General features: G+C 46.1%; 1 protein-coding gene across 1 annotated transcript in view; it reads right to left on the bottom strand.

The window, feature by feature from the left end:
- The window catches only part of micu3a (mitochondrial calcium uptake family, member 3a), a 51406-nt gene extending 26081 nt beyond the window's left edge, over positions 1-25325 (bottom strand). The window contains exons 1-8 of the mRNA XM_046333091.1: positions 25039-25325; positions 22823-22970; positions 22228-22308; positions 19760-19791; positions 18606-18684; positions 7356-7403; positions 3319-3401; positions 2668-2739 (exon numbers count right to left, since the gene is read on the bottom strand). Coding sequence (XP_046189047.1) covers positions 2668-2739; positions 3319-3401; positions 7356-7403; positions 18606-18684; positions 19760-19791; positions 22228-22308; positions 22823-22970; positions 25039-25305 — 810 coding nt within the window. The 5' untranslated portion in view covers positions 25306-25325. The remainder of the gene's footprint in view (positions 1-2667; positions 2740-3318; positions 3402-7355; positions 7404-18605; positions 18685-19759; positions 19792-22227; positions 22309-22822; positions 22971-25038) is intronic.
- Positions 25326-27434: the final 2109 nt, after the last annotated feature.

Here is a 27434-nt window from a genome sequence, read left to right as displayed (position 1 = left end):
GAAGAGGAAGAAGAGAAAGGTCACATGTTAGAATAGATGCATGCAAGGAGAGACACTCTGGCTCAAATGCACAACAGGAGTACTGCTACCGTAAACCAACACACTTGTAGCTACACAACATAACACAACGTGCTCTACAGGTATTACTTCTCTATAGGTCATATTTCTACCATAAAGTAAATGACGCTTGCATCCAAAATGGCACCCTGTTTCCTCGAACGTGACCTACTTTTGACCCAGAGCCCTGGTCAAAAGTAGTGCACCACATATGGAATAGGGTGCCATTTGGGACATCCACTATGTAAAGGATAAAGTGTGTGTTCACAACGTGCCACACTGGTCATACAGCTCCCAAAACATACCGTCAGATTGCCACAGATAGCACCATATGATTGTATCATTCACATGGCACCTTAACATACACACACCATTAGCATAACGTTATCCTAACGTTAAAGAGACAGCGTATCTGATTCTGTTATTGAAGGGGAACAGAGGATCAGCGGGCCACATATTAGACCATCTGGGCTGTGTCTGAAATGGCCCCTTGTTCCCAACAGATGTAGGATCTTAATTGCTGAGAATTCTCCTGCACAGCAGGAAGTGCAAACTTGTAGTTGCATTTGAGTTTTAAAAAGGATTCTGAAGTTTGTAATTTCCACTTTAAAATGTCAGACTTTATTTGGCCAAACAAAAAAGGTATCAACCCCCTACAAAAAAATATATTTATTATAATCCACATAATAATTCACATTTCCTGTTGATGCAGGATTATTTTCTTGCTGTAGCAAACTAGCTCTAATTAAGATCCTACACCAGTATAAAGCGCACTTATATTGACTATGGGCTCTGGTCAAAATGAGTGCACTGTATAGGGAATAGGGTGCAAAAGTAGTGCACTATATAGAAGGTTGGTTGTTTAGCAGCAAAACCGAGGCGTGTGCAACTATGAGGCAAAACAGACTGGGTTGGCTTAGACTGTTGACAACATGTAAACTATATTTAGTCTCCAATGTTTATTGAAAACATAAATACATTTGCACAATAAGCACTTGTTATTTTTGCCATATTAGCATAGACATGACATCAGTCAAAACAAGACATGGTATCAATAACAAGATGAAACGAGCTGAAACGAACCACCACGATTCCCCACATGGCAGCTTGTTGTCATTGTTGCTCGCTATCTGACCGTTCAGAATCATCATTTCATCACCATCATTCATCATTTCCGTGACGTTGTCAGACAACCCGTCTATAGGAAATTGAGTAGGGCACTTTAAAGGGAATACAGATGTAGGATCTTAATTTGATCACACTGTTGCAGGAGAAGTGAAGGAAATGTTAAACTTGTAGTGTATTGTAGTGTTTCCACTTTGAAATGTCCGACCTGACTTTCCCTTATGGAAAATGTATCAACCCCTACAAAAATGGCCATTCAATATAATACACATAATAATTCACATTTTCTGCTGCAGGATTATTTTCCTGCTGTAGCAAACTGGCTCAAATGAAGATCCTACCTCTGTAGGGTGCCATTTAGGACCCAGTCTTTAAACAACATTCCTCAGCTGTGCCCCTCCGAGGAGCCGTCTGGCTAAGTGTGTCTGGTCCCTCTGAAGCTAAAGCCACAGAAACTCCCACAATCCCCTCTCATCCCCTCTTATCTCTCTATCAGATCGTCTTGTTTATGTTGGGCCACATGGGCTGCTTACGGGAGATGTCACCCATCCACAAAACACTGGGAAAGGAGGCCATTTTGGCTCTGCTCGTCTCCCACCGGTCCTGACGCAAGCGAGAGGGATCTTAACTTCAAAGTGAACCGAATGCACTCTCTGTAGTGTGTGTGTGTGAAGTGTGGGGAAGCACAAGGCGACAAAACAAGTCCTGAACATGCTTGGAGGTTGATGTTTTAATGTCATATTATACTGTAAGAGAAATATTTTTTTTCCTCAAATATGATGTCTTTGACCCCTCCATTCAGTATTGATAACAAGTACAACACACGTGGGCTGTGTCCAAATGCCCGTACCTGCGTTCTAAATAGTAGGCATTTTGGGTATGTCAAAATAGAACATTTTATAGTGTGTGAAATGTTCCAAGTTTTCAATGCCAGGATGTCATACTCATTTTGGCTTTTCGCTAGTAGAATTCGCTGCATGCTGTTGAGAGAGATACGTGTCTTTTCAGACCGGCGTGTGTTTGACAACAGCTGATATTCACCTGATAATGAGATAAGGGGAGGGGCTACCAAAATAAACCAATGGAGGGAAACTACACGGTCGCACATTAGATCTCAGTATAGGTGAGTCTAGTATGTTGATACGTGTCGCTTACTGCATTCGTTTTCACTAAACAGAACATTATAAATAGTATGTAGTATTAGTACACAGTATGTAGCTCTAGTAAGTAGAAGGCAAGACAGATTTATGATCTATTCTTGGTGTATAATTCTTTGTAAAGACACTTTCAATAGCATAACAGAAACTCAATAAAACAGACATTGTTGTTTGACTTGGGGTGAGAGATACTGTTGGGAGAGGCTGGTCCTGCCGCTTGCTGTGGGGGAAATTAGCTAGAACACATGAATGCACGCACACACACACACACACCACACACACACACACAATCACAAATATACTCTCTCTCCCTCTTGTTTGCTCTTACCAGCTGAGCTGACTTCTCCACATCTCCTTTCCTCCCTTTCTTCTCATTTTTCTTCCTGAAGATCTCCTGCAGCTAGAGAGGAGAGGAGAGCAGAGGAGGGGAGGGGAGAGGCGAGGAGAGGGGAGGAGAGGGAGAGGAGAGGAGAGAGGAGAGGGAGGAGGGAGGGGGGGAGGAGAGGTGAGGGAGAGGAGAGGAGAGGAGAGGAGGAGGGGAGGGGAGGGGAGGGGGGGGGGGGGGGAGGGATGAGGGGAGGGGAGGGAGGGGAGGGAGAGGAGTGAGGAGAGGAGAGGAGAGGGAGGGAGGGGGGAGGGAGGGGAGAGGAGAGGAGAGGGAGGAGGGGAGGAGAGGAGAGGAGAGGAGAGGAGATGAGGGAGGGGAGAGGAGGGGAGGGAGGGGAGGGAGGAGAGGAGAGGGAGGAGATGAGAGGGAGGAGAGGAGAGGAGAGGAGAGGAGAGGAGAGGAGAGAGGAGGAGAGGAGAGGAGAGGAGAGGAGAGGAGAGGAGAGGAGAGGAGAGGAGAGGAGAGGAGAGGAGAGAGATGATGTGTGAGATCAACAGTGTGCAGCAGTTACCTTCTTGACACATAAAACTGTTAAATGCATTATTCAAATCCAATTCTTTATTTATTAAGGGAGCAGTAAGGGTAACTCACCACTAGGAACTCCCTCTTGTCAACCATCTGGTTGCCGTCGGCGTCAAACATGTTGAAGGCGATCTTGAAGCCTGCGTGGGGCTCTGAGGAAGAGGAGGAGGTATGAAGATGACTAATCTCCACACCGTAGGGACTGAATGGACTACAAGATGTCTAGAAAGATGAGTGATCTCAACACCACAGGGACTGGACTCAAGCCATTATGTGTTCTGCTATCAGTGTATCCAGGTGATGGCAAGATCTGTTGTGTGGTCTGTTTTGCTCAAACACATCAATATAATTTGACACAGCTGTCTGTGTTATCATTGTTACCATCCCACATACCTCACTACGTCACTACTGTTGAAATGATATCCATGAATTCATCTTTACCCAAAGGTCACTGGTTTGAATCCGTGAGCCGACTAGGTGAAACATCTGTAGATGTGCCCTTGAGCGAGGCACTTAACCTCAACGGCCCCTTTAAGTCGCTCTGGATAAGAGCGTCTGCTAAATGTATTTTTATTTTACCTTTATTTAACTAGGCAAGTCAGTTAAGAACAAATTCTTATTTTCAATGACGGTCTAGGAACAGTGGGTTAACTGCCTGTTCAGGGGCAGAACAACAGATTTGTACCTTGTCAGCTCGGGGGTACAATGTACATGCATACCTGTTGATCTTTCTCTCTCATCTTGGCAAGTGCTATGTCAATATTACTCCAGCGCTGGGTTACCACACAAAGTGTGTGTCGCAGCGATGACTGAGATGCCTCATTGCCTCGTTAGACCCTCAGTGAGCAACAACAGCAGAGCAGCACCTCAGAGTGTGGCTGGAGATTTATCTGCACAGACTGTCAACGCCAGTCTCAAGCCTACGTCCCAAATAGCATCCTATTCCCTATGTAGTGCACCGCTTTTTTTTCCAAGGGCCATGGACAGAAGTAGTGCACTATATAGCGAATTGGGTGCCATTTGGGACACAGGCAAAGCAATATATGCCTCCAAGTGTGTTTTTATTGTAACAATGTTGATGAAATGTTGGGAGCATGCGTGTTGAGTCTTCATTTACAAAATAATATCTTTCATTGTCACATACACTGGATAGGTACAGTGAAATGTGTTGTTTTACAGGGTGGTGCAACACCCCTGGAGCATATTAGGGTTAAGTGCCTTGCTCAAGGGCACATCAACAGATTTTTCACATAGTCGGCTCGGGTATTCGAACGAGCAACCTTTCGGTTTTTGGCCCAATGCTCTAACCGCTAGGCTACCTGCTCAGCACCTGTCTCAAAGCCACTCAATTTTCAATGTTGTCGTAACACATGCTTTATCTTATATTGTCTTAAACTTCTTATGGATGGGGGGCAGTGTTGAGTAGCTTGGATGAATAAGTTGCCCAAAGTAAACGGCCTGCTCCTCAGTCTCAGTTGCTAATATATGCATATTATTATTAGTATTGGATAGAAAACACTCTAAAGTTCCAATTGAAATCCCCTTGAGATATTAATGATGTTGCACTTCCTAGGGCTTCCACTAGATGTCAACCGTCTATAGAAATTTGAATGAGACTTCTACTGTGTTGTGGGACTGAATGAGAGCAGAATCTATCAGGTGACTGGCAGTCAGCCATTTTCTGATCACGCGCATTCCTCATGGTATCCACTTGCGTTCCATTGCTCATCAAGACACAAAGGAAGACTCCGGTTGGAACTTTATTGAAGCTATATGTTAACATTCTAATGATTGATTCTGTACTTAGTTTGAAATGTTTCTTCGACCTGTAATATAACTTTTTGAAGTTTTTGCCCGACGTAACGCTGACCAGAATGAGCATTTGGATATGTATACCGAACGCGCTAACAAAAGGAGGCATTTGGACATAAATAACGGACATTATCACACAAAACAAACTAACTAACAACTAATGTTTTATCTTATCTTAACTCGTGTTTTATCTTATCTTGTCTTAACTCATGTTTTATCTTATCTTGTCTTAACTCATGTTTTATCTTATCTTGTCTTAACTCGTGTTTTATCTTATCTTGTCTTAACTCATGTTTTATCTTATCTTGTCTTAACTTGTGTTTTATCTTATCTTGTCTTATCTCATGTTTTATCTTATCTTGTCTTAACTCATGTTTTATCTTATCTTGTGTTTTATCTTATCTTGTCTTAACTCATGTTTTATCTTATCTTGTCTTAACTCATGTTTTATCTTATCTTGTCTTAACTCATGTTTTATCTTGTCTTAACTCATGTTTTATCTTATCTTGTCTTAACTCATGTTTTATCTTATCTTGTCTTAACTCATGTTTTATCTTATCTTGTCTTAACTCATGTTTTATCTTATCTTGTCTTAACTCATTTTTATCTTATCTTGTCTTAACTCATGTTTTATCTTATCTTGTCTTAACTCATGTTTTATCTTATCTTGTCTTAACTCATGTTTTATCTTATCTTGTCTTAACTCATGTTTTATCTTATCTTGTCTTAACTCATGTTTTATCTTATCTTTTTAATCTTATCTTGTCTTAACTCATGTTTTATCTTATCTTGTCTTAACTCATGTTTTATCTTGTCTTAACTCATGTTTTATCTTATCTTGTCTTAACTCATGTTTTATCTTATCTTGTCTTAACTCGTGTTTTATCTTATCTTGTCTTAACTCATGTTTTATCTTATCTTGTCTTAACTCATGTTTTATCTTATCTTGTCTTAACTCATGTTTTATCTTGTCTTAACTCATGTTTTATCTTATCTTGTCTTAACTCGTGTTTTATCTTATCTTGTTTTATCTTATCTTGTCTTAACTCGTGTTTTATCTTATCTTGTTTTATCTTATCTTGTCTTAACTCATGTTTTTTTATCTTGTCTTTCATGTTTATCTTATCTTGTCTTAACTCGTGTTTTATCTTATCTTGTCTTGTGTTTTATCTTATCTTGTCTTACTCATGTTTTATCTTATCTTGTCTTAATCTTATCTTGTCTTAACTCATGTTTTATCTTATCTTGTCTTAACTCGTGTTTTATCTTATCTTGTCTTAACTCATGTTTTATCTTATCTTGTCTTAACTCATGTTTTTTTATCTTGTCTTAACTCGTGTTTTATCTTATCTTGTCTTAACTCATGTTTTATCTTATCTTGTCTTAACTCATGTTTTATCTTATCTTGTCTTAACTCATGTTTTATCTTATCTTTTTATCTGTTTTATCTTATCTTGTCTCTTAACTCATGTTTTATCTTATCTTGTCTTTTCTTGTGTTTTATCTTATCTTGTCTTAACTCATGTTTTATCTTATCTTTTTATCATGTTTTATATCTTGTCTTAACTCATGTTTTATCTTATCTTGTCTTAACTCATGTTTTATCTTATCTTGTCTTAACTCATGTTTTATCTTATCTTGTCTTAACTCATGTTTTATCTTGTCTTAACTCATGTTTTATCTTATCTTGTCTTAACTCGTGTTTTATCTTATCTTGTCTTAACTCATGTTTTATCTTATCTTGTCTTAACTCGTGTTTTATCTTATCTTGTCTTCGTGTTTTATCTTATCTTGTCTTAATCTTGTCTTCATGTTTTATCTTATCTTGTCTTAACTCGTGTTTTATCTTATCTTGTTTTATCTTATCTTGTTTTATCTTATCTTGTCTTAACTCGTGTTTTATCTTATCTTGTCTTAACTCAGGACCTTCTGTGTCTTGGCAGCTTCGTCAGGGTAAGTGTAGATTTGACCACCTACCGTAGTGTAAGGTACAGGAGATTTTGGTATTTTTTCAGGGACTGGAGATCTTGGGTGGGCCGCCCATGTCTGGGACATACTGTAAACTTTAACAGACCAACGCTGGCCTTTAGTAATGATTTGTGTTTAATGTAAGCAGAGGGCACCACCAGCCCCTCTTCATGAGAGAGAGAGAGAGGTAGGGCAGAGAGTAGAACATAGAGAGAAAGAGAATGAGAGAGAGGGAAAGAAAGAGATAGAAAGAGTATGTGATAGAGAGAAAGAGAGGGAGCGGAAGAGAGAGAAAGAGAGAGAGTGTAGAGCATAGAGAGACTCACTTGTCAGAATGCAGAGCAGAAAGAGATACTCGGTGTAAGCGATGATGCCTGGAAAGAAAAAGAGAAGAAGGAACATCAAAGGACAGTTGACAAGATTCATTCTGTTAATGTACAATAAAGCACTCTGTCTCTCTCTCTCTCTCTCTCTCTCTCTCTCTCTCTCTCTCTTCTCTCTCTCTCTCTCTCTCTCTCTCTCTCTCTCTCTCTCTCTCTCTCTCTCTCTCTCTCTCTCTCTCTCTCTCTCTCTCCTTCTCGCTCTCCTTCACCAACTCTCAAACAGCTGGTCGGGGTCCTGATTTTTTTCTTTCAAACTCCGGGACACTAGAGGCGGCTTGGCTGAAGGCCAGATTAAAATGTTTACTGATTGTTCAAAGACGGGCCTCCTCTAGATAAATGGAAGGGTAGAACAGACCTTCCCCTCCTCCCCTCTTCTCCCGGAGAGGAGTAGAGAAGGAGTAATCCCCCCTTTCATGCAGATAACATCTAAAAATGTAAAAAGGTGCCTTTGAGTTGAGCCGCAGGCGGTGTTTTGGCCACACTAGAGCTGCGGGTGTTTTTACACTGCAAGTGAGCGGTGCTGAGACCCAAGACCTAGAACACTGGGTGGTAGAACACACACACACACTCACACACACACACACACACACGCACGCACGCACACACACACACACACACACACACACACACACACACACACACACACACACACACACACACACACACACACACACACACACACACACACACACACACACACACACACACACACACACACACACACACACACGCACGCACGCACGCACACACACACACAGAGAGAAACATGTACACCCCCAATGCATATACACATACACACACGGTGGGGGGGAAGGGGGTGGAAAGAGATCACAACCAGCCGTGTTGTGTTTGGAGAAGCAAGGTGTAAAGCGTTGAGGGGATGGCCAGCCTGAGAATGTGGTCCATTTAGGATGATGTCCCCTCTGCTCCTCTTTGTTGGGGCCAGGGGAAACACAGGCATGGCCCAGTGAGATGGAGGACCGCTGCTGTGGTCTAGGTGCTGGAAGGGGAGGGTGTGTATGCTCATGTTTCTCTCTCTCTGTGTGTGTGTGTGTGTGTGTGTGTGTGTGTGTGTGTGTGTGTGTGTGTGTGTGTGTGTGTGTGTGTGTGTGTGTGTGTGTGTGTGTGTGTGTGTGTGTGTGTGTGTGTGTGTGTGTGTGTGTGTGTGTGTGTGTGTGTGTGTGTGTGTGTGTGTGTGTGTGTGCACTCATGTTTCTCTATATGTGAGTGTTGGTCTGTTACACAGCGGCTGAAAGCATTCCCTCTTCCACCAGGTTTTTGTTTGGAGAGGAAGACAGTAGCCTGTCTGTCCACTGATAGTTCAGGGTGACTGCACTGAGTGTTACGGGAGAGAGACTCCCTGTTTCAGGAAGGGGAGAGGAGGGGAACATGATACCTCAGCTTAGTGGAGCTACCCCTGCATCCCTGCCCCCTGCCCTGGACCTCACACTAGGGATGGATGCTCCCTGTCCCAGGCTTTACTCAAATACTCAATACAGCTTGTCTCCCACGAGGAGAGGACAACTCAATAAAGTGTTTGAACTGAAACTTCCTGCTGTCTTTGTTCTACTAGTTTAACTTCCTATTGTTTTTACATTTGAATGTTTAGTCATTTAGCAAACACTCTTATCCAGAGCCTCTTACAGTAGTGACTTCATACATTTGACTGTTTTGTCATTTCTCAGACGAGGAGACTAAGGCACAGAATGATGAGAATAAATTCCTCTTTATTAAAGGAACACTAAAACAAACTAACAAAACGACCGTGAAGCTATAAACACTGGTGCTGACACAGGCAACTATACATAGACAATAACCCACAGATAAACCAAGGAATATGGCTACCTAAATATGGTTCCCAATCAGAGACAACCATAAACAGCTGCCTCTAATTGAGAACCAATCTAGGCAACCATAGACATACATTAACCTAGACAAACCAACCCCCCATAGATGTACAAAAACCCCTAGACAAGACAAAACTAAACAAACCATCCTTGTCACACCCTGACCAATCCAAATAATCAAGAAAACAAAGATAACTAAGGCCAGGGTGTGACAGTACCTCCCCCCCAACGGTGAGGACTCCAAGGCCGCAAACCTAAACTTATATGGGAGGGTCTGGGTGAACATCTAACCTTGGTGGCGGCTTTGGTTCTGGACGCCGCCTCCCTTCTTTACACTGAGGGCTGGGGACCCTCGATAGAGACCCCGGGCTGGGGACCCTCGATAGAGACCCCGGGCTGGGGACCCTCGATAGAGACCCCGGGCTGGGGACCCTCGATAGAGACCCCGGGCTGGGGACCCTCGATAGAGACCCCGGCCTGGGGACCCTCGCTGGAGACCCCGGGCTGGGGACCCTCGATAGAGACCCCGGGCTGGGGACCGTCGCTGGAGACCCCGGGCTGGGGACCGTCGCTGGAGACCCCGGGCTGGGGACCGTCGCTGGAGACCCCGGGCTGGGGACCCTCGATAGAGACCCCGGGCTGGGGACCCTCGATAGAGACCCCGGGCTGGGGATAGAGACCCCGGGCTGGGGACCCTCGATAGAGACCCCGGGCTGGGGACCCTCGATAGAGACCCCGGGCTGGGGACCCTCGATAGAGACCCCGGGCTGGGGACCCTCGATAGAGACCCCGCTGGAGACCCCTGGGGCTGGGGACCCTCGGGCTGGGGACCCTCGATAGAGACCCCGGGCTGGGGACCCTGGATAGGACCCGGGCTGGGGACCCTCGATAGAGACCCCGGGCTGGGGACCCTCGATAGAGACCCCGGGCTGGGGACCCTCGATAGAGACCCGGGCTGGGGACCCGCTGGAGACCCCGGGCTGGGGAGCTGGAGACCCCGGGCTGGGGACCGTCGCTGGACCCGGGCTGGGGACCCCGGGCTGTGGCCCCCGTGGAGGTTCCGGACTGTGGCCCCCCGTGGGAGGTTCCGGACTGTGGCCCCCCGTGGGAGGTTCTGGTCTGTGGTCCGTCGTTGGAGGTTCTGGTCTGTGGTCCGTCGTTGGAGGTTCTGGTCTGTGGCCCGTCGTTGGAGGTTCTGGTCTGTGGTCCGTCGTTGGAGGTTCTGGTCTGTGGTCCGATGGTCTGGAGGTTCTGGGTGGTCCGCCGTTGGATGGTTCTGGTCTGTGAACTGTCGCCGGATGGTCTGGACTGGGAACTGTCGCCGGACGGTCTGGACTGGGTACTGTCGCCGGATGGTCTGGACTGGGAACTGTCGCCGGACGGTCTGGACTGGGAACTGTCGCCAGACGGTCTGGACTGGGTACTGTCGCCGGACGGTCTGGACTGGGTACTGTCGCCAGACGGTCTGGACTGGGTACTGTCGCCAGACGGTCTGGACTGGGTACTGTCGCCAGACGGTCTAGACTGGGTACTGTCGCCGGATGGTCTGGACTGGGTACTGTCGCCGGACACTCTGGACTGGCGAGGCGCACTGTAGGCCTGGTGCATGATGCCGGCACTGGTGGTACCGGGCTGGGGACACGCACCTCAGGGCGAGTGCGAGGAGCAGGACCAGGGAGTACTGGACCCTGGAGGCGCACAGGAAGCCTGGTGCTTGGTGTTGGCAATGGTGGTACTGGGCTGGTGATACGCACCTCAGGGCGAGTGCGGGGAGCAGGCACAGGATGTACTGGAGCTGACACAACCCGTCCTGGCTGGATGTTTATTTTCGCCCTGCAAGTACAGGGCGCTGGCACAGAACGCTCTGGGCTGAGCCGGCGCAGGATATCCTGGTCCAAGGAGGTATACTGGAGACCAGGAGTGCTGAGCCGGCACCCTCCTTCCTGGCTGGATGCTCATTCTAGCCCGGCCAATGCGAGGAGCCCGAATAGAGCGCACCGGGCTAGAATAGCTACTGGAGACACCGTGCGTTCCACCGCATAACACGGTGCCTGACCAGTAACACAATCCCCACAGTAAGCACAAGGAGTTGGCTCAGGTCTCCTACCTGACTCAGCCAATCTCCTCGTGTGACCCCCACAAAAAAATCTTGGGTGCTAACCGTGTACCCTTATATCGTCGCCGTTCCTCCATTCTCCTGTATCCCTCCTCGCACTGTTCCAGTGAATCCCAGGCGGGCTCTGGCACTCTCCCTGGATCAATCGACCACCTCTCTATCTCCTCCCAGGTTGTCACCCACTCATCCTTCTCCCGGGTCCATTTTTCCACCAAGCGCTGTTCCTCCCTTTCACACTGTTTGGTCCTCCCTTTCACACTGTTTGGTCCTGGTGTGCTGGGTTATTCTGTCACGTTCGTTGTAACGAGGAGACCGAGGCGCAGCGTGATGAGAATACATTCCTCTTTATTAAAGGAAGAACACTAAAACAAACTAACAAGACAACAAAAGAAACGTGACACTATAAACACTGGTGTTGACACAGGCAACTATACATAGACAATAACCCACAGATAAACCAAGGAATAAATATGGATACGTAAATATGGTTCCCAATCAGAGACAACGATAAACAGCTGCCTCTAATTGAGAAGCAATCTAGGCAACCATAGACATACATTTACCTAGACAAACCAAAACCCCATAGATGTACAAAAAACCCTATACAAGACAAAACTAAACAAACCACCCTTGTCACACCCTGACCAAACCAAATAATAAAGAAAACAAAGATAACTAAGGTCAGGGCGTGACACTTACAGTAGTGACTTCATACATTTGACTGTTTAGTCATTTATCAGACACTCTTATCCAGAGCCTCTTACATTAGTGACTTCATACATTTGACTGTTTAGTCATTTATCAGACACTCTTATCCAGAGCCTCTTACATTAGTGACTTCATACATTTTTCGTCCTACTTTTTTTCCCGCATCCTTGTTTTTTCTGTCAATGTCACAAGTCTGGGAAAACAAAGAACACTTTACCAGATTAACTCTTGTAATCTGAGCGTTTTTTCACAACTTCATCCAGGAGTTTTCCCAGACCTCATGATCTGATCAACAAACCGGGCCTGATAATATGGTATCATCTTGTATATTACATTCTGATAATATGGTATCATCTTGTATATTACATTCTGATAATATGGTATCATCTTGTATATTACATTCTGATAATATGGTATCATCTTGTATATTACATTACACTTTGATCAGCAGTCCCATATTGAAAAGGTTTTGCCTATTGGAAGTGGAAGTCCAACTTAACTATCCCACTTTGAAAGCCTACTTTCTCTGACGAGTTTGTACTGTGCACTGCAGTGAGAGAGAGAGAGCATCACTGGATTCCAGACGCGAGTCACCAATACCGCACGCACCCACGCACTCTCACTCTCTCACTCTCTCTCTCTCTCTCTCTCTCTCTCTCTCTCTCTCTCTCTCTCTCTCTCTCTCTCTCTCTCTCTCTCTCTCTCTCTCTCTCTCTCTCTCTCTCTCTCTCTCTCTCTCTCTCTCTCTCTCTCTCTCTCTCTCTCTCTCTCTCTCTCTCTCTCTCTCTCTCTTCTTGACATGACAACCCAAATAAAATGTGCTGGGACAACACACAGAAACATTCCAGAGTCTGCCGCCCAGCACCGACTCATGCGCACAGCAAACGGTAATCCGACGCCATTCCGGGGATTGAAACTGTCCTCGGCCGTCACCGAGTGCCAAAGGAAGCGTGTCCCGACATCACCGAGAACAAACACAACAGAGACGTGTCTCCACGTTGTCTTCCTCCTCAACCACACCTTTGCTCCCTGATCACTTCATTCTTTCTTTCCTTTTATCTCCTTCCCTCTTTCCTCTCATTTCCTCTCCTTTCCTTTCCTCCTTTCTCTGTTTTTTTTTGGTGGGGCTGTGCTGATGTTAACTGGCAAGATAAAAAGAGTGGTGTGGGGGTGAGGTGTGTGTATATGTGGGGGTGAGATGTGTGTATGTGTGGGGGTGAGGTGTGTGTATGTGTGGGGTGAGGTGTGTGTATGTGTGGGGTGAGGTGAGGTGTGTGTATGTGTGGGGTGAGGTGTGTGTATGTGTGGGGGTGAGGTGTGTGTATGTGTAGGGGTGAGGTGTGTGTGTATGTGTGGGGGTGAGGTGTGTGTATGTGTGGGGTGAGGTGTGTGTATGTGTGGGGTGAGGTGAGGTGTGTGTATGTGTAGGGGTGAGGTGTGTGTATGTGTGGGGTGAGGTGTGTGTATGTGTAGGGGTGAGGTGTGTGTGTGTATGTGTGGGGGTGAGGTGTGTATATGTGTGGGGGTGAGGTGTGTGTATGTGTAGGGGTGAGGTGTGTGTGTATGTGTAGGGGTGAGGTGTGTGTATGTGTGTGGGTGAGGTGTATGTGTGGGGGTGAGGTGTGTGTATGTGTGTATGTGTAGGGGTGAGGTGTGTGTATGTGTGGTGTGAGGTGTGTGTATGTGTGGGGGGGTGAGGTGTGTGTATGTGTAGGGGTGAGGTGTGTGTATGTGTAGGGGTGAGGTGTGTGTATGTGTGTGGGTGAGGTGTATGTATGTGTGGGGGTGAGGTGTGTGTATGTGTGGGGGTGAGGTGTGTGTATGTGTGTGTATGTGTAGGGGTGAGGTGTGTGTATGTGTGGGGTGAGGTGAGGTGTGTGTATTGTGGGGGTGAGGTGTGTGTATGTGTTGGGTGAGGTGAGGTGTGTGTATGTGTGGGGTGAGGTGTGTGTATGTGTGGGGGTGAGGTGTGTGTATGTGTGGGTGAGTATGTGTGGGGTGAGGTGTGTGTAGGTGTGTGTATAGGGTGAGGTGTGTGTATGTGTGGGGTGAGGTGTGTGCATGTGTGGGGTGAGGTGAGGTGTGTGTATGTGTGGGGTGAGGTGAGGTGTGTGTATGTGTGGGGTGAGGTGAGGTGTGTGTATGTGTGGGGGTGAGGTGTGTGTATGTGTGGGGTGAGGTGAGGTGTGTGTATGTGTGGGGGAGTACGTGCACGGGGAGCCTCCCTAAAGCAACAGGAAGAGGGAAGGACAAGAAAACATTTCCACGTCGCTACTCTGGAGCCCAGGTGTGACCTTCTCAGGGACACCAGGGTGTTACTGTGTGTATGAGTGTGTGTGAGGGTGTAAGTGTGTATGAGTCTGTGTGAGTGTGTAGTCTTGGCAGAGGCCTAACCAACTTTCTCCCTGCCATTCATAGAAATACCAACACTAGACCAGGCCAGTATGAAAATATGCTGTAGCTTGGAGACAGGCCCAACTTCCTCACTAGTGTTTTCCTAATACACTCCTACATCCCATTCCCAACACATCTAGTGTCAGACACATCAACACATCTTCTCCTCTCCTCTCCTCTCCTCTCCTCTCCTCTCCTCTCCTCTCCTCTCCTCTCCTCTCCTCTCCTCTCCTCTCCTCTCCTCTCCTCTCCTCTCCTCTCCTCTCCTCTCCTCTCTTCTCTTCTTTTCTCTTCTCTTCTCTTCTCATCTCTTCTCTTGCCTCCCTCCTCTCATCTCTCCTCTCCTCTCCTCTCCTCTCCTCTCCTCTCCTCCTCCTCTCCTTCCTTCCTTCCTCTCCTCCCTCCTCCTCCTTCCTTCCTCTCCTCTCCTTCCTTCCTTCCTTCCTTCCTTCCCTCCCTCCCTCCCTCCCTCCCTTCCTTCCTTCCTTCCTTCCTTCCTTCCTCCCTCCTCCCTCCCTCCCTCCCTCCCTCTCCTCTCCTCTCCTCTCCTCCCCTCCTCTCTCTCTCCTCTCCTCTCCTCCCTTCCTTCCTCTCTCCAGAGAAATTCTTCCCTTGGATACTGTTCCCAGAGAAAACATACCAGTCGGGTAGGATTGAAGAAACACACAAACATACACACATACACATGCACACAAACACAATAACACACAATAAATAATCATTACCTTAATTTGAAATACTTAGCTGGTTTCATAACAAAACACATAACTGAATAGATATATGATCATAATATGAGGATGATCTGCATACAAACGACTTGTAACAGTTCTGGAGATAATATTGTGTGGTGAATTAAAGATGAGGGAGGGAGGGCAGGATGAAGGGAGGGAGGAAGGAAGGAAGGAAGGAAGGAAGGAAGGAAGGAAGGAAGGAAGGAAGGAAGAACTCTAGCATTAACACAGGGTTAAAGGGGAGTAGAGGTAGAGAGAAGAGAGGGATTATAGAGGGATAGAAAAAGAGAGGGAATGAGAAGGAGAGAGAGAGAGTATGCATGTGTGTATGAATGCGTTCGTGCGTGTAACTCTCTGGTGTTAATACAGGGGTAGATGGGTAGAGGGAGGAGAGGAGAGAGAGGGTAGATGGAGGAGAGGAGAGGAGAGAGAGAGGGGGGTAGAGGGAGGAGAGGAGAGGAGAGAGACAGGTAAAGGGAGGAGAGGAGAGATAGAGGGGTAGCGGGAGGAGAGGAGAGAGAGAGGGGTAAAGGGAGGAGAGGAGAGGAGAGAGGGGTAGAGGGAGGAGAGGAGAGGAGAGGAGAGAGAGAGTGGTAAAGGGAGGAGAGTAGAGAGGGGTAGAGGGAGGTGTCACGCCCTGACCTTAGAGAGCTGTTCATTCTCTATGTTAGTTGGGGCGTGATAGTGACTAGGGTGGGTCATCTAAGTAAATTGTACTTCTATGGTGGCCTGATATGGTTCCCAATCAGAGGCAGCTGTTTATCATTGTCTCTGATTGGGGATCATATTTAGGTAGCCATTTCCTCACTTGTGATTTGTGGGATCTTATCTACAGTTAGTTGCCTGTGTGCACACCAGTAGCTTCACATTTAGTTTGTGATTAATTGTTTTGTTTGGTGAGTTTAAGTTTATTAAAATATGTGGAACTCTACGCACGCTGTGCCTCTGTCTACTCCTTTCAACGAACGTGACAGGAGGTGAGGAGAAAGAGAGGGGTAGAGGGAGGAGAGGAGAGAGAGAGGTAGAGGGTTTAGGGAGAGAAAGGGGTAGAGGGAGGAGAGGAGAGAGAGGGGTAAGGGAGGAGAGGAGAGAGAGAGAGAGAGGGGTAGAGGGAGGAGAGGAGAGAGAGGTAGAGGGTTTAGGGAGAGAAAGGGGTAGAGGGAGGAGAGGAGAGAGAGGGGTAGAGGGTTTAGGGAGAGAAAGGGGTAGAGGGAGGAGAGGAGAGAGAGGGGTAGAGGGAGGAGAGGAGAGAGAGGGGTAGAGGAAGTAGAGGAGAGAGAGAGGTAGAGGGTTTAGGGAGAGAAAGGGGTAGAGGGAGGAGAGGAGAGAGAGGGGTAGAGGGAGGAGAGGAGAGAGAGGGGTAGAGGAAGGAGAAGAAAGAGAGAGGGGTAAGGGAGGAGAGGAGAGAGAGGTGTAGAGGGAGGAGGAGAGAGAGAGAGGGGTAGAGGAAGGAGAAGAAAGAGAGAGGGGTAAGGGAGGAGAGGAGAGAGAGGTGTAGAGGGAGGAGAGGTACATAATTGAGAGAGGTTTATATTTAGCTTCCTGGTTGGGGAAGGCAGTACGGCATGCTGCTGAGCGTGTTATAATTATCACCGTGGGGAATCAACAGCCGTGTGATTCCACTGTTACGTACTCCACAAGCAATTGCTTTAATTGCGACCGGGTCCCTGCCTCTCTCTCGAACAGTATCCATCTCTCTCTCTCTCGTACAGTATGTCTCTCTCTCTCTCTGTGGTACAGTACACGTCTTATTAATGTATGTGATTCATTTTCACTGTTTCAATTTTTATGTTGGAGAGGATGGATGGAGGGCAGAAGGCTCTGCTGTTGGAAGAGAGCTGCTGCATGTTTCTAGAGGAATGGAGGAGAGGGTGAAGAGGAGAACAGAGAGGAGGAGAAGAGAGGAGGGGCGGGAGGGAAACCATTGGATGGAGCAAAGAGAGGGAAACGAGAGGTGAAGAAAGAAAGGGGGAGGAAAACAGAGAAGAGGAGGGATAAAGAAAGAGAGGGTGACAAGGAAAAGATGAGAGGGAACTGAGGGGAGAGGTGGAGAAGAGAGGAAAGTATAGGATGAGAGGATGACATGGGAAGAGCAGAGAGAGTGATTCTATTTTTAGGGTTTACGAGGGCGACCGTAAGGTGACCACAGGGGGGACCGGCCCCGGCTTAGAGGAACCACACTGTGACCAGAGCCTGAACAGCTAGACACACCGCAACACTATCACTGTCATACAGCCTGTAGCATTATGACATCATGTAGCACTGTCATACAGCCTGTAGCATTATGACATCATGTAGCACTGTCACTGTCATACATCCTGTAGCATTATGACATCATGTAGCACTGTCTCTGTCATACAGCCTATAGCATTATGACATCATGTAGTTCTGTCACTGTCATACAGCCTGGACTAAATACACCAAGACACACTGCACCACTTTCACTGTAGATATGACAGGACTGTAGATATGACAGGACTGTAGCTGTGACTGGACTGTAGCTATGACTGGACTGTAGCTATGACAGGTTTGTAGCTATGACTGGACTGTAGCTATGACAGGACTGTAGCTATGACTGGACTGTAGCTATGACTAGACTGTAGCTATGACAGGACTGTAGCTATGACAGGACTGTAGCTATGACAGGTTTGTAGCTATGACTGGACTTTAGTTATGACTGGACTGTAGCTATGACAGGACTGTAGCTATGACTGGACTGTAGCTATGACAGGTTTGTAGCTATGACTGGACTGTAGCTATGACAGGTTTGTAGCTATGACTGGACTGTAGCTATGACTGGACTGTAACTATGACAGGACTGTAGCTATGACAGGTTTGTAGCTATGACTGGACTGTAGCTATGACAGGACTGTAGCTATGACAGGTTTGTAGCTATGACTGGACTGTAGCTATGACAGGACTGTAGCTATGACAGGACTGTAGCTATGACTGGTCTTTAGCTATGACTGGTCTGTAGCTATGACAGGACTGTAGCTATGACTGGTCTGTAGCTATGACTGGTCTGTAGCTATTACTGGTCTGTACATGACTTTCCATGAGTTTAACTATATAAGTGCTTACTCTCTCAGATAACATGCTAATCATTGTGTGTGTGTGTGTGTGTGTGTGTGTGTGTGTGTGTGTGTGTGTGTGTGTGTGTGTGTGTGTGTGTGTGTGTGTGTGTGTGTGTGTGTGTGTGTGTGTGTGTGTGTGTGTGTGTGTGTGTGTGTGTGTGTGTGTGTGTGAGTGCCTGCGAGTTTGTGTGTGAGAGCGTGCGTGTGTGTGTATGTTTGCACTAGCTCAAGGTGCCTTTGCCATGCGGAATTGTGTGTGAAGTCAGTCACACACACACACACAATCCATTACGAGGTACACAGAACGTTCCTTTAGTCCCTACCTCGTTCCCGTAGGTTCCGGAACAGTTTGGACGTTCCCTGCCACACCGCTGGAGTATCTCCCAAGATCTTCTCCAGTTCCTGATGTCAACAGAGACAACGCTATGAGTCTCCACAGACACACACCACTCCATGTCCTCAATCACACCCTTTTCCCTACATTGTCTACTACTAGTCACCAAAGCCCTATGGGCCCTGTTCAAAAGTAGTGCACTGTTCATTAATTTAACTAGGCTAGTCAGTTAAGAACAAATTCTTATTTTCAATGACGGCCTAGGAACAGTGGGTTAACTACCTTGTTCAGGGGCAGGACAACAGGTTTGTATCTTGTCAGCTCGGGGATTCAATCTTGCAACTTTTTGGTTACAAGTCCAATGCTCTAACCACTGGGCTACCCTGCCACCCTAAATAGGGAATAGGGTATATAGGGAAGAGGGAATAGGGTGTCATTTGGGATGCAGACATGACTTTAACCTTTAGAAGTGTCACTGTCTGACTAGAACATACAAACATGCTATGCTGTTACTTCATGTTAGGAACGGATGTGGGATCTTAATTTGATCACCCTGTCGCAGGAGAATATCCACACTAAAATTTCAGATTTGATTTTCCCTTATGAAAAATAGATGAATCCCAACAAAATTGACCATTAATTATAATCCACATAATAATTCACATTTCCTGTTGCTGCAAGATTATTTTCCTGCTGTAGTTCAAATTAAGATCCTACATCAGCAGTAGCTTGTATACGATAGCATGCTTCCAAGTCAATTGCTGCTGCAATACTATGGCAGTGGGGTGGCAGGTAGCCTGGAGGTTAAGAGAGTTGGGCCAGTAACCGAAAGGTCGCTGGTTTGAATCTCCTCGCAGACTAGGTGAAAATGTGCCCTTGAGCAAGGCACTTAACTGTAATTGCTCCTGTAGGTCACTCTGGATAAGAGAGTATGCTGAATGACTAAAGTGTGAATAGGGAAGATGGCTATTCTGTATATGTACGGTATTACAGCTAGCTGTCAACTAATCATCACTAGCCCTGTCTAAAACATTCAATATTAATATGTTTTAAATATACAGTTTATCATACATTACATGTATAGGTAGGAACAGGTTTTATAACATAGCTCTTCATCAACAAAAATACTAACTGGTCTCAGACCTGTTTAGTGAGGGACATCCACGGCTTCTTGTCTGGAGGAAAGAGAGAGAGGGAGAGAGATAGAGAGAGAGCAAGTGAGAGAGAGAGAAAGTGAGAGAGAGACAGAGAGACAGAGATAGAGAGACAGAGAGAGAGAGACAGAAAGTGTGTGAGAGAAAGAGAGAGAGACAGAGAGAGAGGCAGAGAGAGAGACAGAGAGCGAGAGATAGAGAGACAGAGAGACAGAGAGACAGAGAGACAGAGAGAGAGAGAGAGCGACAGAGAGAGACAGAGAGAGAGAGAGAGAGAGAGAGAGAGAGAGAGAGAGAGAGAGAGAGAGAGAGAGAGAGAGAGAGAGAGAGAGAGAGAGAGAGAGAGAGAGAGAGAGAGAGAGAGAGAGAGAGGGGTTCCATAGTCATAAGAGAGATACACTGTCAGAGAGAGAGAGAGAGAGAGAGAGAGAGAGAGCATAACGGAGTGTGTGTGGGCTGGATCAGATAACATCAGTATGAGGGGTTCCATAGTCATAATAACACATCCATACACTGTCACCATAGACCTATTACAAGGCCATAAAGTGCCCTCTGCTTCGCTTTGTACTGTAGCCCTGTGTCTGTCTGGGGCAATGTTCTAGTAAAAGTGCAGATTTGTTTTGGTCTTTATAAAGGGGTGGTCTAATTCAACCTCAAAGGAAACATTAGGTGGCCTCTGAGGCATTACACACAGACATTACACGCACGCACGCACGCACACAGGCATTACACTGGCACAGGCATTACACACACACATTTAAACACACACACACACACACACACACACACACATTACACTTAAAAAGCCCCATCTATCCCATTCTCAGTAAACAGAGGCATTACACTGGGAGTCAGAGGCATTCTGGCAGAGGGAGTAAACAGAGATGTGGCAGAGGGGTAAACAGCTTAACCATGCTGTGTGACAGCATTAACCATCAGACTAAACAGGCATTACACTGGCCGGGAGTAAATCTTCAGAGGTCCACTGGCAGAGGGATGAGCAATCTGTTAAGAAACTGGCAGAGGGAGTAAACAGAGGCATTACACTGGCAGAGGGAGTAAACAGAGGCATTACACTGGCAGAGGGAGTAAACAGAGGCATTACAGAGGCATTACACTGGCAGAGGGAGTAAACAGAGGCATTACACTGGCAGAGGGAGTAAACAGAGGCATTACACTGGCAGAGGGAGTAAACAGAGGCATTACACTGGCAGAGGGAGTAAACAGAGGCATTACACTGGCAGAGGGAGTAAACAGAGGCATTACACTGGCAGAGGGAGTAAACAGAGCATTACACTGGCATTAAACAGAGGCATTACACTGGCAGAGGGAGTAAACAGAGGCATTACACTGGCAGAGGGAGTAAACAGAGGCATTACACTGGCAGAGGGAGTAAACAGAGGCATTACACTGGCAGAGGGAGTAAACAGAGGCATTACACTGGCAGAGGGAGTAAACAGAGGCATTACTGGCACTGGCTGGCAGAGGGAGTAAACAGAGGCATTACACTGGCAGAGGGAGTAAACAGAGGCATTACACTGGCAGAGGGAGTAAACAGAGGCATTACACTGGCAGAGGGAGTAAACAGAGGCATTACACTGGCAGAGGGAGTAAACAGAGGCATTACACTGGCAGAGGGAGTAAACAGAGGCATTACACTGGCAGAGGGAGTAAACAGAGGCATTACACTGGCAGAGGGAGTAAACAGAGGCATTACACTGGCAGAGGGAGTAAACAGAGGCATTACAGCAGAGGGAGTAAACAGAGGCATTACACTGGCAGAGGGAGTAAACAGAGGCATTACACTGGCAGAGGGAGTAAACAGAGGCATTACACTGGCAGAGGGAGTAAACAGAGGCATTACACTGGCAGCATTACACTGGCAGAGTAAACAGAGGCATTACACTGGTAAACAGAGGCATTACACTGGCAGAGGGTAAACAGAGGCATTACACTGGCAGAGGGAGTAAACAGAGGCATTACACTGGCAGAGGGAGTAAACAGAGGCATTACACTGGCAGAGGGAGTAAACAGAGGCATTACACTGGCAGAGGGAGTAAACAGAGGCATTACACTGGCAGAGGGAGTAAACAGAGGCATTACACTGGCAGAGGGAGTAAACAGAGGCATTACACTGGCAGAGGGAGTAAACAGAGGCATTACACTGGCAGAGGGAGTAAACAGAGGCATTACACTGGCAGAGGGAGTAAACAGAGGCATTACACTGGCAGAGGGAGTAAACAGAGGCATTACACTGGCAGAGGGAGTAAACAGAGGCATTACACTGGCAGAGGGAGTAAACAGAGGCATTACACTGGCAGAGGGAGTAAACAGAGGCATTACACTGGCAGAGGGAGTAAACAGAGGCATTACACTGGCAGAGGGAGTAAACAGAGGCATTACACTGGCAGAGGGAGTAAACAGAGGCATTACACTGGCAGAGGGAGTAAAACAAACCATGGGCCGTTCCCACTGAAATCCTCACTGGGCTGTGAGCACCTTCTCTTTCTCTCATAGCAGCCGGCGAAATGTCAGCTTCTAGGGTTTGTGGAAATTCATTCAGCTCTCAATCTGCTTTGTCAGGATGATTATATGATTATATTCAAAACTTTTGTATTTTTTACTGAATGTTTTGCCAAAAAATCATCTAGGGCCCATATCCACAAAGCAGCTCAAGTAAGAGTGCTGATCTAGGATCAGTTTGGCCTTTTAGATCATAATGAACAGGATTATATGGACAGATCCTAGATCAGCACTCATACTCTGAGAGGCTTTGTGGATACGGGCCCTGGTCTCTATATGCAGCGCTATTTAAGCCATGCAGAACATTATAGATCACAAAACATAACAGATAAAAAGACAATTCACTTTGATATGAACTGCATAGAGCTAGTGAAACTATTATTTTCCAATGGGCACCAATTTGGATCTGGAAGGTTGGTAAAACACATTCCAGGTTAGAAATCATTATGGAACTTTTGGAGCCAAGATGGAGGGCCAGTTTCCCAAAATAGCATCATAAATATGGTAACTGTGTCCTAGTAGTACATACTCCGGGGCTCGCTCATGGTGACGGACTCGATGAAGTTCTGTGGGGTCATGTAGAGCTGTCCCTCATATTCCACTGAGCTGAACAGACGGAAGCGCTGCTCGTGGGACGACATGTACACGTCTCCTTCCTCAAAGTCAAACGGCCGCGTCTGGCAAAACACAAACAGACAAACAAACGGGTTGGTTTTGCTGATGGACAATTTTCAATGCAATGCACTGTGGACTTGAGCATTTTGAAACCATACTGTAATATCTTTCTGCCTGGGCCTAAGGGTGAAGAAATAAAAACTAGCCTTTCTTTCTCAGCGATTCTCTCTCTCTCTTCCTGTCTCTCGCTCCCTCCCTCTCTATCAGAGCTGTGCAAGAGAAATCAAATATCACCCTCTACCTGGCAAGCAGCCCTCTAATCAATACTCTAGCCAGGAGCCAGAAGCAAACAGCTCCTCTAGAAAGACAATACTGATACTACTCCTCTCACTGTCTCTCGAAGATGCCAGCTAAACCAGCACATTTCAATTTTCTTTACTACACTATCCCTCTTTCTTTCTCCCGAGCACCCTCTCTCCTTCTCTCCATCCTTCTATCATCGCTGTAATAGAGAAATCAAATATCACCATCCACCTGGCAAGACCAAGCAATGGGCTACTAACGAGAAAGTCTCAACAACAGCCTCGCTGTTGAACAGAATAGTATCTCTTCTAGAGAGACAACACTGCTCACACACTGTCTTCTCGAAGATGCCAGCTGAACCATTACCGTGTCCTTGCTTTGAATGTATTCGAAGCGACATCTTTATTTGGGTCTCTCTGTCTATAATTAGATCCACCTCTGGCTCTTTCACACAAGGCATTGAGGGAAAGACAGCTTGCCTGATTAAAATACACCAAAGTGCCACTGCGCAAAGAAAAAGAAAGGACTTCTTGGGTTGTAATTAGAACAGGGTATAAATAACAAACTAACTCTGCTGTGCCTGACGGGAGGAAACCATGAACAGAGGTTCTCTACTTTCCGCTGGAGCACAATTTGCATACAGATTCATTCATAAAGCTTTCATGAGGAGTTTGTGTTAAGGGATTTTTTTTTCCTCCAAAGGAATTTAATTGAATGGATAGAAATGGAAGGAAATTTCCCCAGAGAAGGGTAGAAGAAGAAGTCACTTCCTGGTTTGACTTCAGGGATTTTGGATGGATTTGACCCCCCCTGGCCCTCTAACTCTGATTAATGTTCTGGGTTTGTACAAATAACTTAATTCACTAGTACTTCATATTTCTGATAAATTAATAATTATGTCCACCATTCCAACACACTGTGGCATGCATTCCAAGAGGTAAATGTCAATGTCTCCAATGGAACTTTAATATTTACCCCAACAGTGCCTTATCATGCAGAATTAGGCCTACACAGAAATCAGTAAAAGGCATATGTCTGTAACCTTCATGCATGTTTAAGTAATCAAATAAAAGTCAAGAGAATTTAATCAACAGATCTTAAAACCGCAATAGAAAATGGTGTTTTGAGTACCCATGTAAGGGCATGTAAAAAAATATCCTAACAGAGTCATCCAGACCATGAGAACCAAAATATGAGATCCTCCCACAAGTGGGGATGATTTGAAATACTTGGTTGTTTACATGTACTTTCCATTACCAATTAAGTTGGTCATGCTATAAGAAATAACGAGCATATGTTTATTATAAAATTACAATAAGAAATCCATTTGTATTATTTTGTTAGGAAGTGTAAGAACAGTCGTTGGCAGTGAAGCCTCCTTTGCGGTAACTACGTCAAAGGGGCACGCGCGTGTCATTTCAGCACCGTCTCGAGCGGAGAGCGCCCTTCCTTCTCCAGTGTGCCTCGATATCATCTCTGGAAAAACTGGGCCTAATGTTTCCGTTGTACAGTAGAGAAATGACTACATCCGCTCAGCGAAAAATGTAACTAGTAGCCTACTAGGCTAGTCATAAGTCTGTGGTTTCCAAACAACATTTCAAAAGAAGAACATATTACTAAAACACATTGAAATAGGCGCTGCGCTTCTCGAATTCTCAGATCACGCTCACCCACTTAGGCTATAACACATTCATGGCAGAATGCCTTTGACAGCGAGTTTGTATTCTGTCAACATACGAATACTTTTCGGGGACAAGAGTACTCGGTGCGTGGCATTTTTCATAGACTATCTTGTCATAGCACATAGTGTAAATTAGAAGCCTCTACCTTTTGCTGTGCTTCTACAGCGGAAAGGACAGGGAGCAGGTCGCGGCCACTGAAGCGATATCCCATCCTCTTCCTGCATCTTTGACTGTACATGTCGTTGTAAAAATAAAATGCCACCGCTCCCCCGGTTGCGAGACACATCCCAACAGCTAGGCATCTCTGTGTCCTACCTCCGGTAGTCGTCTGAGCGCCGAGGAGCTCGTTTCTCGGAGCGGACCAGACATTTAACCTGTTTACGATTGAAGCCAGTCTGCGAAAAGCGGCCATTGTTGTTGCTATGATGAGAGTATTGCAGGGTAAACGTATTCTCACTCCTCGCGAGATGTGGATCATATTCTCACTCTGATTCACTGGAGTTTGGGATGCTGCGGCTCTGATCGAAGTTCGGCTTTGAACCAGCCACCAAAACAGATGGATATGATGCTCCAATGGGTTTGGGACAGAATAAGGTGCTTATTTCTGAACCTTGGTGAATTATATACATAGTTGCGTTACTATTCTAATTAGAAGCCAATATTTGTACATTCAGGAGAATCAGGACGCATGCAAATGTTGACAAGCGCTATTCACACGAATGACAAGAGACTGCAAATAAAACATAATGTAGACTAGTGTTGGCTATTATATGGTCCCGAGTGTTGGGGCAAACTATTAAGAAAAGTTGTTATTCATTAAAAAAAGTATTTATTGCAAATCGTGATTATGTTGTTTCATCACGATGTTACACAATAACTTCTTACAGCTGGATCAAGTACGTTTCGAAGTGAGACAGATATTAGGAGTACAAAGATTGCTGCATGCGACTTACTCCATTGGCTATACGCTAATGCTTTATATATCAACGTTAAGCCGGTGGGTTCTTCAAGTTCCCTTTGATGCCTTCAACCACCTGGTCATGCAAAGGCCTGTGTGCTTTTCTCCCCATATATCAAACAACACTGCATTTACTCTGCACGGAGCTCCATAGTGTGCAGGGGGAAGATATTTCAATGTGACCCTGGAAACAATTCATCTAATGCCAATGTCATCAGGAAATGTGCCACGTAATTGACGTCTTCATTGTGGCGCATCGATCCGCGCGCGCATATTGATTGATCGCTTCTGCGCCGCGCGCATCGATTTTGTTTCAAGGTATTTTTGGGGGAAATCATAAATACTAATGAGCCCTGGGAACCCAACAGGGAGAGAAAGGTCCCCGGAGAGAGATGTTGATGAATCACCTATGTGTGGAAATGGTCACTAGGTCATTTGCAACCAGTCGATTCCCAGGCCCAGGCAGATGCATTGCACGCGCTGCTGCCCTGTACCCTATCAGTTAGACTCAGGTCACTGGCTGCCTTCCCTGTACCCTATTCTCCCAGGCCAGAATCAATTCAATGCAATACATGTTAGGGCATAGGCCTATACACTGGAGACTATCTGTACATGTGGGCTCGCTAATATGGGCAAAGTGGCTTGAACTATTTGATGCGCTGGTAGGCTACCATATTGTCCCATGCTCCAAATCAATCGAATACAATAGTCTACATAAGGATAGTGTTATTCATCGTATACACAACAGGCTATTTGTAAACGTTTATAATATTGGCAAAGTGGCTTGAACTATTGTGTTGTATTTCTGGGGGAACTCTCGGTGACGGTGTCAGGTAACCTCGGCCTATCTGGGTATTTTGAAGCTCTCGGTTCAAACAGGTTTCTACCTCCAAGTTCCCCCTGACTGTTGTTGGTCCCCTTACAAGATCTCTCAACTTTGATCGCTCTGGTCTTTGATTCCTATGCTCTTTAAGACCACAATTAAGAGGAGCGTGTTCAAAGAGGCCAGGAGATCAGTGGAAGATTGACAGTCAAGTGATGCCGTTTGCACAGATGTGCGGCGGGTTCTGTTTCTAAACACGCCGCGGAACAGCCGCTGGATTACATAAAACAAGCGCGGCAATAAATCAACATCTGTGCGCGAAAATGACGCACAAGAAGGGGAAGTTTTTCTCTCACCCCCAGCAGCAAATGACTGCACCTGAGTCACTCGAGCCGTAGGGTCATAAAGTGTTTAGGATGATAGTAATTATCTACTATATGAACACGTGCGCGCACGCACCCATACACACACAATAGAAACACAAACACACACCCCCTTAACACACACTGCTGCAGATTATTTATTTGTGGAGAACATAACACTCCTGACAGGCAGTGCAATTGTCAACTCAAAGCACCGCCTCGCATCCCCTAGTCTTGTTATGTTCTCCCCTCCCTCCCATCCATTGCCTCTCCACCTGCCATACGTCTTTGACACACACGCCCCCCCCCCCCCACACACACACTCACACACACCTCTTCACTGGCTGCACTCGCCTAGTGCACCAAACCACTTGGAGCCAGCCAGGGAAGCCGTAGTG

This window comes from Oncorhynchus gorbuscha, unplaced genomic scaffold (assembly GCF_021184085.1).
Source record: "Oncorhynchus gorbuscha isolate QuinsamMale2020 ecotype Even-year unplaced genomic scaffold, OgorEven_v1.0 Un_scaffold_346, whole genome shotgun sequence".
NCBI lineage: Eukaryota > Metazoa > Chordata > Actinopteri > Salmoniformes > Salmonidae > Oncorhynchus > Oncorhynchus gorbuscha.
Note: the sequence above shows the minus strand (reverse complement) of the source record. Positions and strands in the feature narration are given on the sequence as shown.